This window comes from Abrus precatorius, unplaced genomic scaffold (genome assembly GCF_003935025.1).
Source record: "Abrus precatorius isolate BTA unplaced genomic scaffold, Abrus_2018 Scaffold4, whole genome shotgun sequence".
Taxonomy (NCBI): Eukaryota; Viridiplantae; Streptophyta; class Magnoliopsida; order Fabales; family Fabaceae; genus Abrus; species Abrus precatorius.
In genome coordinates, this window is record NW_020874384.1 from 7924987 (window position 1) to 7939472 (window position 14486).

Consider the following 14486-nt stretch of genomic DNA (forward strand, 5'->3'; position numbering starts at 1 on the left):
GGATCAACCTTTTATGTGGGGTCAAGAATGTGAGGCTAGCTTTCAAGAGTTGAAGAGGAGATTAACCTCAGCTCCCATCTTGACTCTTCCGGATCCTCAAGAGAAGTTTAAAGTGTATTGCGACGCGTATCACCAAGGACTAGGGTGTGTACTGATACAAGAATGGAAGGTAGTGGCTTACGCGTCCAGACAATTGCTTCCTCACGAGAAGAATTACCCAACGCATGATCTTGAACTAGCTGCAGTGGTCTTCGCCCTTAAGATCTAAAGACACCATCTTTACGGATCAAAGTTCGAAGTGTTCAGCGATCATAAGAGTTTGAAGTACCTCTTTGATCAAAAGGAGTTGAATATACGCCAACGAAGGTGGATGGAATTTCTTAAAGACTACGATTTTGAACTCCATTATCACCCTGGAAAAGCCAATGTTGTAGCTGACGCCTTAAAAGTATCATCCTCATTACTTAAAAATATTTGACCATTCCAATATATAATAATCACAAAATTAGTTATTCTGCATCAGCAAATTAAATTCACTTCCAACAAATTTAATCTTGCATGTCACAAATTTGTCCTAATTCATTAAATTTTCACATCAAACAAACATATAATGTAAAAGAAAATATAAATACATAATCAATGTGATCATAATTACTCGCTAACTATTATTAATAAAAATTCATTTATTTAACAATTATTCACATATACAAAATCAAAAACTAAATCTAACAAAGCATTATAAATTTAATTATTTAATATGATTTCTTATTGGTCATTACACAATTTTACTTTCAAATTCTATTAAGTATTTAAATTTGCAGCATCTCTATTTTATTTAAAAATAAAATACATTTTAAATATAAATTATTCAAATAATTTATGACTATTTATTTAATAGTTTTAAAATCTTTAAATCATTTTATTTTATTTATTTATTTTATTACAATATAAAATTTAAATATTTATAAGTTGTAAATTTTTTAAATTTATTTTTGTAACACTATATTAATTTAATATTTAATCACAATAAAAAAATTTCAGAAATTATATAACAAATTAATAACCTTATATGCTTGATTAGATTAAATAAATCATCTCTACATTTTTTCCTTATCAAATTTATTTTTAATAATACAATAACTATTTAATATTTAAATAACAACTAAAAATATTTATTACATAATATAACAAATTACTACCCTTATATGCTTGATTAAATTATTACATAATATCTATATATTTTTCTTTTCAAATTTATTTTTAATAATACTTTAATAATTTATTATTTAAATAACAACTACAAAAATACTAGAAATTATAAAAGAAAATCTACCCATAAAAATATAAAAAAAATTGTATAAATTTATGATTAGAAAATGTAATATTTTTTTATAATATTTCAAACACAACAAATATAAAGAAATTATGAAGAAGGATAAATACAGATAAATATAAAAAAATCATAAATAAAGCCTCATAAAATTTGACAAAGGCTCACGTATTTTTTTATATGGTTAAAAATCAGATAAAATAATCCATTTCATTCACTACTTATCATTTTTTATATGGCCAACTTAACATACTAGAACAAAATGAACTTATGTAATGCGGGTATAATGGAAACAATGGTTAGTAAAAAAACTTATTTTCAATATTCCGTTATTGCCAAATTTAATAATATTAAATTCAATAAAAGACGTATGAATATAATGATACATATCAAATGATTATATAAAATCAATTTCTTTTTCTTAAATAGAATTTTCCCAAAACTAAATTCATTCAATGTTTGAACAATTTTTTTATATATAATTTTATTTTTTTAGTAATTTAATTTGAACGTCTTTATATCAGAATAAGAAATCATGTATATAGTTCAGTGAACGAAGAAACGGTGCGTTTGGAATGATTATATTTTCAGGCAACGACCCCTGTGATTTTGGATATTATACTTTGTTGGTTACGGTGAGCAGAATGTTAGAGAAACGGGCATCGATGTTATAGTTGACGGATCTGGCATTGTGAGTCTGAAGAGAAGAGAAGAGAAGAGAAGAGAAGTGTTTGGTTTGTGCGACCATGATGCTGGATTTGGGTCCGTTCTCGAATGAGAACTTCGACCCGAAGAAGTGGATCAACTCGGCGAGTCAGACTCGGCACCCTCAGGATTCGTTGGATAAGCACCTCGTCGACATGGAGATGAAGCTTCAGATGGTGTCCGAGGAAATCGCAGCATCGTTTGAAGAGCAGAGCGCCGCCGCTCTCCTCCGCGTCCCACGCGCCACTCGCGACGTCATTCGCCTCCGCGATGACGCCGTTTCTCTTCGTTCCGCTGTCTCCGCCATCCTCCAGAAGCTCAAGAAGGTAGTTCTCGCCGATTCCGATTCATGCTTCTATGAAACTCTGCAGAAATTCGTAGCGGTGTAGTGTAGGTTTCGAATTTGTCTTGTTCTTCCGTAGGTTTGTTATAATTTGAAACGTAGTAATTTGCCATCGCATTGAGCTGAAGAATGAATCAATTATAATCACTGAATAGTAGTAGGGTGAAGATGCTTTTTGATTTTCTTGGTGCCTGGTTATAGATCCTTCTAGAAAGCAGAGCGAGCTCTGATCTATGCATTGAGATCTAGTTGGGGACAAAAACCTGTAAATTTGCTTTCACTTTTTTTTTTTTTTTTTTAATATTGTCCATTTTCTATTATTTTTCTTATAGGCAGAGGGATCATCGGCGGAATCTATAGCTGCCCTTGCTAAAGTAGACGTTGTCAAGCAGAGGATGGAAGCTGCTTATGAAACGTTGCAGGTAGGGATTGTTAATTTGCATGTTGAAAAGTCGTTGGCTCTTATTGATGTACTTCAGTGAGATTCTCTGTAAATTTGCTTCTTCGTTTGCAATTTTAATGACAGGATGCTGCTGGATTAACTCAATTGAGTGCGACTGTGGAGGACGTATTTGCCAGTGGTGATCTCCCTCGCGCTGCAGAAACTCTGGCTAATATGAGGCATTGCTTGTCTGCAGTTGGGGAGGTACTAATTTTCCCCTTTGGAAACTGAGAAGTGCCCGAGTATTCATATTTATATATATATATTTTTTTTGTTTTCATGCACCTTGTGCTCTATATTTAGGTTGCTGAATTTGCCAACATAAGAAAGCAACTGGAAGTCTTGGAAGATAGGCTAGATACCATGGTGCAGCCTCGGCTTACAGATGCATTATCCAATCGCAAGGTTATAAATTTATATATTGTTAAACATGTTCTTATGTCTTGTAAATTTGCATTGAATCCCTTGTTTTAACTCTTATTGTTGTTATAAAGGTTGATGCTGCACAAGATTTACGGGGAATTCTCATTAGAATTGGAAGGTTCAAGTCTCTGGAATCACAATATATAAGGGTTCATCTGAAACCAATAAAGCAGCTTTGGGAAGATTTTGAATCAAGAGAACGAGCTAGTAAGTCTGCAAATGAGAAGGATGAGATGGAGAGGACATCAAGTGGTGCTGATTTTCAGTCCGTTTCACCTGCAATATCATTCTTCAGCTGGTTACCAAGCTTTTATGATGAACTACTACTTTATCTTGAACAAGAATGGAAATGGTACCATTGTTAGTGTTAGCTTCCAGTGTTTTTACTGCTGAACAAATGTTTGATTAAAACAGTACCAATAATATTACGAATGTGTTTGTTTTCATCTTTATTTCCTGTGTTTACTGTGTCCAGTTATTTTTTAAAATTCTTCTTTTGTTTAAAGTAGTTCATATTAATAACAATTCTGTACTCAAAAAGACTGCTAATGTCTTTGCATTTTCTATGTCAGCCTAGTGAAAAATCAGCTAGTAGCACAAAATGGTACGGATCAAGTTTGCATATTGAAGTAGCATAATAAAAGCATTTGAACTGTTGCTTGCAGGTGTACAATTGCTTTCCCTGAAGATTATAAAACTCTTGTCCCAAGGCTTCTAAGTGAGACTATGTTGGCTATAGGTGCCAGTTTCATATCTCGTATCAACCTTGCCATTGGAGATGCTGTTCCAGAAACGAAAGCACTAGCTAAAGGTTGTTCTTAGATCTTTTGAATAGTTTCCTGTTGGGGAAATTTTTAAATATCTTATATATTGTTGCTTCTACTATGATTAAACTTTTCACAATAAACAATGGTTAACCACATTGATTTTTTGAAGTGATAATGCATTTGAGTCCTTGCACATCATGTTGTTTCCTATATGTAGATAAAATAGTTGTAGCTGTAGTGCTCTATGAAGAACTATATTGGTCATCTGTTCTTTTCCAATGAATTGTTCTCTCTGTTCTCATGTGAAGAATTCGATGATTGAAGATTAACATGTAGTTTACATATAGCTATATAACAAAAAAATACTTCTGCTATGATGATTTACTAATTGTTGCATCTTTATTCTCTAAAGCTAAGTTCTTTGGTCCTTTTATCCTTTATCTCAGTGGATAATGACATCTTATATTTCTTTCCTTTTTCTTCTCTCTCCCAATGAAATTTGAATTTGATTTTGAATAGTCTATTATTGAATAAACAAGAGATTGTAAGTTTAGAGCTGTGATAATTCAGTGCATATCTTTCATTTAGCAAAACCTGTAAGGTAACTGCCATTGTTAGCTATTTTGCTTTGAGTTAACTCTACAAGATATTGATATTTTAGCTCATGAATATTCATAGGTTTATTAGATATTTTATCTGGAGATATGCAAAAGGGTATTAAGATTCAGACAAAGCATTTGGAGGCCTTGATTGAATTACACAACATGACTGGCACTTTTGCAAGGAATATTCAGCACTTATTTTCTGGTTCTGATGTTCGCGTTTTAATGGATGTGCTGAAAGCTGTGTACTTGCCTTATGAATCATTTAAACAGAGGTAAAAGCTTACTATAATTTTGTGAAGATTTCCTACATTGACTAGGAATAGAGTAGAGTTAGAATACTCATTAGAAGGTCTAGGGTAGTCTTCTATGAACTAACTTTTGGGAATGAGTTTGGTCAAATTTCTTAACATGATATTAGAGCCTATTCAGTTTGAATGTTGGGCTACCCACAAATGTCTAGTTCTATTGGGCCATCCATGTAGATTTTCAGTCCTGCAAATTTCACACACTATATGTCCAATCTTGAGTGTGAGGGAGGTATGTTAAGATGCTCCACATAAGTTAGGAGTAGAGCTAGGATACTCTTTATAAGGGTGAGTAGTCGTCCTCCTATGAGCTAGCTTTGGGAGCGGATTAGACTCAAGTTTCTTAACAAATTTAAATCATAATTGAAAAAAAAAATGATTAAGTTTGTTTGATGTATGGCTTCATTATTATGGAAGACATGGGTGGGTCTGTGGGAGAGAATGTTAACTTCATATCTCATAATTGTGTGTCAAAGTCTAGAAAAATAAAATAAGAATAGAAAGATAAGTGTTAATAAACCACTGGCCGTTTTGGTCGGTCTTTTGGTTTGTTAACTTCATATCTCAGAATGTTAACGTGAATTGCGATGCACGTTATTCTTGTATAGATATATGTATAAAATCCTTTTCCAATTATTAGAAATACCTTTGTTTTCCCTTATTTTATCTTTTATTGAGCATATCCAATAGGTATGGACAAATGGAGCGTGCCATCCTTTCATCTGAGATTGCTGGAGTAGATTTAAGAGGAGCTGTTATTCGAGGGGTGGGAGCCCAAGGTGTTGAACTTAGCGAAACAGTTCGCAGGATGGAGGAGTCTATTCCGCAAATTATTATTCTTTTTGAAGCAGCTGCTGAGAGATGCATCAGCTTCACTGGAGGTTCCGAGGCAGATGAATTAATTCTTGCCCTTGATGACATTATGTTACAATACATTTCCACTCTGCAAGAAACTCTCAAGTCACTAAGAACTGTCTGTGGTGTGGATTATGGTGGTGACGGTACTGTAAAGAAGGAGATGGAGAAAAAAGACGGAAACCAAAGTTCTCGGAGAGTTGATTTGCTCTCAAATGAGGAGGAATGGTCCATAGTCCAAGGGGCATTGCAGATCCTGACAGTTGCAGATAGTTTGACAAGCAGGTCTTCTGTCTTCGAAGCATCTTTAAGAGCTACTCTTGCTAGATTGAGCACAACCCTATCTTTTTCTGCATTCGGTTCAAGTTTAGACCAAAACCAGACTATAAATAGTGGTGTAGATGGGGAGCTGTCTTTTGGTGGAAGGGCTGCTTTGGATATGGCAACATTGCGGTTGGTTGATGTGCCTGAGAAGGCAAGGAAACTATTCAACCTTTTGAATCAGGTACATATAAGATTAGCTTTATTGTAGTCTCATTTTCTCTTTTTATTTTTATTTTGGTTTAGACATAGATAAAAGTGATAGTGGGCACTGGGTAGATTTTAAATATTGAGATCGGGAGGAGCCTTAAAGATATAACCCAATCCTTTTAAGTTTTAACATGCTGTCTTTTAATCTTCCTTTCGCCCTCCTTGCAGTGTATTGGAATGTGCCCCTACCCCTACAATGCTAATTATTGACATCGATAAATATTATAATTTGAGAAATCAAATAAGCAGGAGTTGGAAGTAAATTAGAGTTTTTATGGAATTGGTGTCTTGCAATGGCCATTTTAATCTGTCTTCTTTGTTTTTCGTCTGTCCTTTGTCAATATGAATCTACCTTAATTTGTCTGAAAAAGGAGGTGAAAAAGCATTTATTCTTCTATTGCCTTTAAAGAGAATCACATGCTTTTCCTGCTAAAAAGAATAGCAAAAAGAAAAGGAAAACATTTTCTTTCATTAGTTCTTTGCTGTAGTCAGAAAATGGTTGTTAATGCATGTTAAAGCACAATTAAAAATTTATGCTGATGGTTTTCAAACGAAATTGACCCTACTTATTGAAAAAATAAATGTGATTTTATTTCTAAATTAATCGCTTTTTAAGATGACAAGATTGCCTTGGTGTTCCTTTTGCTATGTGCTGACATACTTTGTCATATCACTTCAGAGTTTTTATGCCCTTTTGTTCTCCGGAATTACATAAATATCTCACTTTTTTTGCAGTCCAAAGATCCCCGGTTTCATGCACTTCCCCTTGCATCTCAAAGAGTTGCAGCATTTGCAGACACAGTTAATGAACTTGTATATGATGTCCTCATATCTAAAGTACGGCAGCGCCTCAGTGATGTGTCCCGTTTGCCAATATGGTCATCAGTTGAGGAACAAGGAGCTTTTCCTCTCCCTACGTTCAGTGCATATCCACAGTCCTATGTCACCAGTGTTGGGGAATATCTTCTTACTTTACCCCAACAATTGGAGCCACTTGCTGAGGGAATCTCCAACAGTGAAACCAATGATGAAGCACAGTTCTTTGCAACTGAATGGATGTTCAAGGTAACCCATAAAATAAAGGAAGATCAAAAGTTAGGCAGAGTCAATTTTCCATTTTGTCTCGTGTAGTGAGTCATTTATCATCTTTTCCTTCAATTTGGTCTGATTGGTTCAGCATGAAGCTAATATATTTTACACAGCATAAACTTGGTTTCTTCCATTATACAGATATCTGTTCTCAACTCGACTAGCTTAGAAACGAAGAATTTTCTTTTCTGACAGGGCAGTGAAAACTTATCTCCAAAAGTAATGATACTGGACTAGGTCTTTTAGTTTCCCAACTTAGGTGCATGGATGAGATGAATGTATATTGGCTTGTGCATAAAATAAGGATTATTCAATATTCAATAATGATACTGGACTAGGTCTTTTCTGTTTGCACATATGAAGTGCTGACTAATGACTCAAACGATGTCTGGTGATTGTGTTAAATTTTAGGTTGCGGAGGGTGCCACAGCACTTTACATCGAACAGTTGCGTGGGATTCAATACATTTCAGATCGTGGAGCGCAGCAGCTATCAGTTGATATCGAGTATCTTAGTAATGTGCTTTCCGCTCTGTCAATGCCAATCCCCCCAGTTTTGGCTACTTTCCAAAGTTGTCTTTCTACTCCAAGAAACCAGCTTAAAGATCTTTTGAAGATAGATTCAGCAAACCAACTTGATCTGCCAACAGCAAACCTTGTCTGTAAGATGCGGCGAGTAAATTTAGATTCATGAATGGTTCCTTTCCAACTTCGTGCATTTGAGCCTGTTTCGCTCCCTCCCACTTCCCGGATGACATGTTTTTGGCTTCCAGAGGACACTCCTTTACATCGGCAATGGCCACTTGCTGTTTTGTCATTGGTGTGCATACCTACTTGCATATTTAATTTGTAACTAGTTACAAAGGGCATACCTGTTTATTAGCTTTGGTTTATCGGAGAGGAGAAAGATTAGTCTGCTAGCATTCAATGTATATTATTGCTTTATTTCTTCCCTGCTAGTGCATTTACGCTTGAAGGCACTGCACAAAGATGCAGTTATTGCGTGAATGTAAATCTTCCATATCTTATCATCACTATTGAATTTTATATGCAAACGTTTAATTTTGTTCAAATAGTTTAACAAACTCATTTTAATTTAAAAATTATAAATATTATTCTATGAGAAAAATTAAAGTATTCAAATACTAAAACGCCAAATTACAAACTTTTTGGGTAAATACTAGAGGCAGCCCGAAAGTCTGATATTTTCATGCGACAAGATCATATATATATATATATATATATATATATATATATATATATATATATATATTCTTAAAAGATTTAAATTCTCCCATTTTGAAACCTTACACTGCTTTTTACAAAGCATTAAATTTCATTAAAATTTTTAAACCGAAACTTTTAAATTAGTTTTTATTTCAAATTAATCTCCCAAATACACGAGTCTAAAATAAAGATTTAAGAATCATTTTAGTTTTTAGTCTTCGACTTTAACTAATCTATGTTAAATTAAGAAGCTGATTTATGATTGCAACAATTAAAATAAATAAGAAGCAAAATTACGCAAACAAAAAAAAAAGGCAAACAAACAGATAAATATTGTACGATAAAAAATAATAATAAAATTGAAATACAATATAGAAAAATACAATCTTGTAGTCTTTAAACGATTATATTGATGTGTTCAAAAACAAATGAAAGTGGGAAAAAAATCAGAAATCTTAGAAGAATTATTTAAGACTGCATATTAACTCTGCACAGTGAAAAGGATGATGGCTGCACAAACAAGAGGACGGTATAAGCAAAATAAGAAAAAACAAAATCAATCCGTCGGGAGAAGTGAAAGATGATGGATACCCAAATTAAGCGATGGATAAGCTATTGTACTCGCAAATTCTTTAACCTAAAAACATTACTTTAAGACTGCTACCGATTGAATCTTTTGAATAAAATTTTCAGCACTTATTGGAAAATTCCAAATTATTTAAAGTTAAAGATTTTTTAAAATAATAAATTACAAAATAAGAACTTCAACTTCTTAAGAAGAAACCAACCACAAAAGGATATCGAAAAATGTTAAGAAAAGTACATTGAATCATCGAGCCTTCCTATATTCGTCGAAAGGCAATTAAAAATAATAATAAAACTTCATTTTCACATTTGTCTTATCAATCATTTCATGGCTTACACTTTGTGGCTACAAAAAGCCAGCTTAAGCACGAGGGGAAGAAACAGGAGTAAGAGAAAAACGAATCACGCAAAGCTGAGTCATGGCTCCAAAGTCGCTCATTTTATTTGCTTGAAACGTTACAATCTTTAAGGCTGAATGTTCATAGTATGCATGATCACTCCTAGGTTAGTCAAGGAATTGACTGCCAGTTGAACAGTAAAAAAAGTCACATATTCCAGATATCATAAGAATAAGCTTAATTTTCATTTTGCCCCCGTTTCTTCTAACAAGAGGCGATTTATTTCCTGCACATATCACGTCCAGAAACAACCTAGCCATCCAGAAGATCACAAGGACATTTGTGTTCCTGAACACCAAATTAACACTCTTATCCATAAAGTAAGGTGTAGGTGTTTGTTCACAAAAGCAGACATCCTGCATCCCAGTTCAACAATAGTTTTTCAAGCAAAAGGTAACATTTCCGCTATAGAATAACTTGGCAAAGACAACCAAATACCTGTATTTGCCAGTCCTCTGAATTTCTACTCAAATAGTACTTTTGTAAATCAAGTATTATTTTTATAGAGGGTGTATTTCACCATTCTGTAAGTTCCATTCCAAACCAGTTCCGAATTGGTGAAAGTAATTGTTTACATATAGTTGAAGACTATGCACTTATCTTTTCCCCAATGAATACCCATATGGAGAACGACATCAGGAAACTAGGGAATAAACATTATTTCTCCATTCAGCATATGATCATATCAGATGATATCATATACCAAATATATTATAAATACGATGCCATGGATTTGGGAGATAATTAGCAACAGATTTAGTAAGTTTACCTATATCTTCTAAACTGGTCCCAGCAGAATGTAGTTCAATGTCAAATTCATGTCAGAATAAGCAGCATTTTTTAAACCTGTGCTGGTTTATATCAACTTAAAGAGAAAAAGGTAATGAAACAAAAGAGAAAGGGGAAACAAAAAACAAGAATTCCTACGATGAGCAAATATCAATCTATTCGTCTCAGAGTATAAGATTCACATGTTACCTCAATACAAGAGAAAACCAGCCCCCTCGGCAGCAATGACAATCATTCATGTAATTTTGTCTGACATCTTAAATCAATCAATTGATTTCCAGAAATTGCGTGTAAAGAAAGACTACACACAATGCTTCAGTGATGAATCATCATAAATAACTTAAATCAAGGTGCAAAACAAATTGTAATAAAAGTTACAACAGTGAAATACCTACCTCAACCCTTTTTCTCCATTAATAATATTGATGAAAGGGAGATTGTATAGTCTCAACAAAGCTCTGAGATGGGAAAAAAGTAAATTCACCCTTGATGATGAGAAAACTCAAGACTCCAAAAGCACATATTTATGCAAGTCTTGGGATATTAAAATCTACCTCTTTAAATTCAAATTCTGACATCTATCAAGAAATTCCACTAATTTGAGGAAACTGGACTTCAAGAAGACCTTCTGTAGCTATGCTTAACAGGGGAGCGTGATCTGCTCCGATCACGGTACCTGTCTCTGCCTCCATTTCTTCCATTCCTCAACCTAGAATCCATCCCCCTTCCTCCATCTCGATAACCTCTAACATCATGCTCCCGAGACCTTTCACGATCTGAGTCTCTGTCTCTATACCTATCCCTCTCCCTATCATAATCTTTATCACGGTGCTTCTCCCTATCACTTGAATCACTTCGTCTCCTTTTCTCATGCTCTTTTTCCCTCCGTTTCCTTCGCTCTTCTGCCTCCCTTTCCCGAGCTGATCGTTCCTCTTCATTAGCCTTCTCCTTAGCAGTCTGAGAAATGGTACCAACTTATATCAAGAAATACTTTATAAAAAATTTAGATTGTAAGTTAGTTCAGGACAACCAAACTCACCTTATACTCATTTATGAAGTCACGAACCATGCCATAACCAACATGCTGCTTTCCAGTGACATGAGATTGAGTCCTTTCTGCTGCATCATTTGCCACAAGAAAAGAACCACAGATTTCACAGAGTGCCATCTTCTTCTCCTGACCAAGCATCAATGCTTTATCATTTTGAGGTTGTGTTAAGGCTGTCTTTTCAGCATTAAGTGTCTCCACCTGTAAGTAACACCCCCCCCCCCACACACACACAACAAAAAAAAAAAAATGTGAATCTCAAGCCAAAGGTTCCTCAGAGTTCAGGCGTAGATAAATCTTAATAAATCATCAATATTATATGCAAAGGTAGAAAGATATTGTGTCATCTTTGGGGCACCTTTCTCATAAGAGCTTCAGCTTCATCAACCTTCCCAGCTTCACCAAGAGATTCAACTTGTTCCAGGAGGTTCTTTATTTTCTCCTCCAGCACAGAGAGCTGTTCAGATTTTTCAGCTGTTAGTGGTGGTGGTGGTGCTGGCTCCACCTCTTGAGCAAGACGTTCTCGCCCTCGTCTTACTCTTCTATCCAAGTCCATCACCTGTGATTATTACCATGAAGAGTGATGATTCATCAACATACCAACAAGAGTAAATACCTTTGAGGGTTGGAGACTGTCAACAGGTTGGTGGCCACCTACCAATTTCTCACAAAATTGAGCAAGTTCGGCTTCAAATTTGGGTACATATGCATCATGTCTTGGAGATTTCTCAAAACTGAAGTCACCAATACAATAAAACCCATTAAATCTAAAACTCAATTATATGATTATGGAATAATCGAAAACGTAATGAGACTTGTTCTTTCATTTAAGAATATCTTGTTTATCAAATGTAAATATATTTTATTTGTCATACATCAATATCATATTTGAAAAAGTAAAATCTAAGAGCGGTAGTAAACATGCATACGGAAGCAGCTTACAGTACATCTATGTTGACCTAATGATCATATCATCATAGGCATATCTTATTATCAAATGTACACATATGACAAAGTAAAATCTGCAAAGGATAGTAGTGCAATTGTGAAGAGAAGCAACATCAGTAAGGCGTATATTGAACAGACGACCATAGCACCAATTGAAAATGGTAATATAAACTGAAACAGGTTAAATTTACGGTGAAATTTACAAGCAACACAACATTAAACCAACTTAATCATATAAAGAGAGGACAAACACTAAATTTTCATAATAGGAGCACATGGAATGGAAATTAAAAAACGAAATCACATCTTCATGTAGGCATGCCTAACAATCAGAAAAGTAATAGTTTTCACTGATTTATTCAGGTATAACCACGACGAGATTAAAGAAGTTGCATACAGCTCATCATTAGAATCTTATACTGTTCATTTACAAAAACCTACATTATATATTAATAAATTTGCTTGTTCACCTTTCTTTCAACTTCTGGTCATGTATTCTCGGGCAAGGTCCTGCATCAGTTTAACAAACATTAAAAAGAAGGGGGAGAATATCAACTTAAACCACAGGTATCATAATAAAGAAGACCCATACAGTTGCCCAGGAAATTGAGATACATTATAGTACCTTCCACAGTACAAATTTCTTATGAATTCATCGACTATTATGATGCACACATACAATTCGTGTATTGTATACGATACATGTAGTATAGATATCTAGATATGTATAAAGCATAATAAATATACAATTGCAGACATTACTATAAACAAATAAAAATCATAAATCAAAGTCATCATAAATCACAAATTTTTGCCTATACACAGGTAGTATCGATTTCCTTCTTAAGCACCATCCATAAAGAGGACAGTATTCATTTTTGGTTCGTCAAGAGACCATACTTCTATGTTTCTAATTCATAGATCCTTTTGTGTCTCCTATCTGGTTGCATTATATTTTCATGACCTTTTCAAAAGGCTTGGATACTTCACAGATACGTATTGGTGAAGTATCTGAGAGTGTTGGAATCCAAAACTTATCCGAGAGAGAATATAAATATCAGTGCTTCATAGCTAACCTCAGTAAAACAAAACCCTCTAAAATCATTCCATTACTTATATACCTTTCTAAATTCCCAGAAAGTAAAATCTAATACAGGAAGTAACAGGATATAGTTGAATTGAAAGGACAAGACAAAGAATTGAAATAATGATAGAATTGATGAATTAATTGAAGTAGGAAAACGCACCGAGATCACTGCGCGTGTTGACAAAGAGATCGTGAGGGCAAAAGCGCACCATGTAGAATCCACACACTTCCTTATCGTCCCAAGTCACTTCCTTGTAACCCTTTCTCTCTTCCTCCGTCAAGTTGCGTGCTAAGAAATTCACCAAAGTAAGAACAATTTCATCAATTTTGGATTTAATCAAGTAACAATGAGAATGTGTAAAAAGGTAGGTACCTGCACCCATGAGTTCATCGAGAAGAGCTCTCTGAGCATCCATGATGAAATGAAGAGAAGAAAAACCCTAATTCAAATCAATTACTCTCGAAATTGGAAAGTGAGAGAGTAGAGAAGAAAGGATTACGAATTTGGCTTATAGGGTAGGGTTTGTCGCGGAACAAAGTGATTAAGATTATGTTTCGTGAACCCCAGTTAAATGGCAAGTAACCACTTTCCTCTATTTTCTTCCTCCTCTTTTTATTTTTAGTTTATTTTTCCTTCTAAAATATTTATCAATTTACCAAAAAATTCTACACACTCGTGGAATTGATTAACGAATCGTTATTTTAAAATTGATAAAATTTTACAGTAGTGAGAGAGTTTAGTATCATCTCTTATTCATAAAACATTTCTGACATTAAAAAAATATAAAGACACAAAATTAGTATAAAATAGTTATCAAAATTTGAATGGAATTTATAAAATAATAAATAAGAATTTTGACAGAAATTAAACATAGTTCTGTTTGTGTAGTTTTTGTTGGTCAATTTGTGCATCTAATTTTCGTACTATCCAGTATTTGTGAAAAAATTATACATATTAAAATTTATAAAAAAATATTAATCATATTTTTTATTTTTAAATTAGTGCTTTT

At 33.9% G+C, this 14486-nt stretch overlaps 2 protein-coding genes across 12 annotated transcripts; one reads left to right on the forward strand and one right to left on the reverse strand.

Annotated features, from left to right (window-relative positions):
- The first annotated feature begins 1837 nt into the window (after positions 1-1837).
- On the forward strand, positions 1838-8463 carry LOC113864299 (conserved oligomeric Golgi complex subunit 7). Of its 2 annotated transcripts, none has more exons than XM_027497867.1 (10): positions 1838-2361; positions 2711-2800; positions 2905-3024; positions 3124-3225; positions 3315-3595; positions 3909-4054; positions 4689-4887; positions 5611-6280; positions 7042-7371; positions 7807-8463. In XM_027497867.1, exons 1-10 carry the CDS (start codon positions 2077-2079, stop codon positions 8086-8088), a joined length of 2505 nt encoding a protein of 834 aa, XP_027353668.1. In that variant the 5' UTR covers positions 1838-2076; the 3' UTR covers positions 8089-8463. The 2 variants fall into 2 exon arrangements, with proteins under 2 accessions (XP_027353668.1, XP_027353667.1); XM_027497866.1 differs by having other exon boundaries at positions 1975-2361; positions 5599-6280; positions 7807-8445.
- Positions 8464-9423: 960 nt separating this feature from the next.
- LOC113864386 (luc7-like protein 3) lies at positions 9424-14047 on the reverse strand. 10 transcript variants are annotated; one of them, XR_003504837.1, is made up of 11 exons: positions 13850-14047; positions 13637-13765; positions 12860-12899; positions 12100-12175; positions 11800-12000; positions 11433-11642; positions 10948-11350; positions 10789-10851; positions 10583-10642; positions 10374-10450; positions 9454-9892 (listed from the first exon to the last, which is right to left on the reverse strand). XR_003504837.1 is itself a non-coding variant. In XM_027498020.1 (7 exons), exons 1-7 carry the CDS (start codon positions 13890-13892, stop codon positions 11009-11011), a joined length of 1041 nt encoding a protein of 346 aa, XP_027353821.1. In that variant the 5' UTR covers positions 13893-14047; the 3' UTR covers positions 9430-11008. The 10 variants fall into 10 exon arrangements, 1 of the variants encoding a protein (XP_027353821.1); XR_003504836.1 differs by having other exon boundaries at positions 10374-10387; positions 10583-10694; XR_003504835.1 differs by having other exon boundaries at positions 9426-9892; positions 10374-10694.
- Positions 14048-14486: the final 439 nt, after the last annotated feature.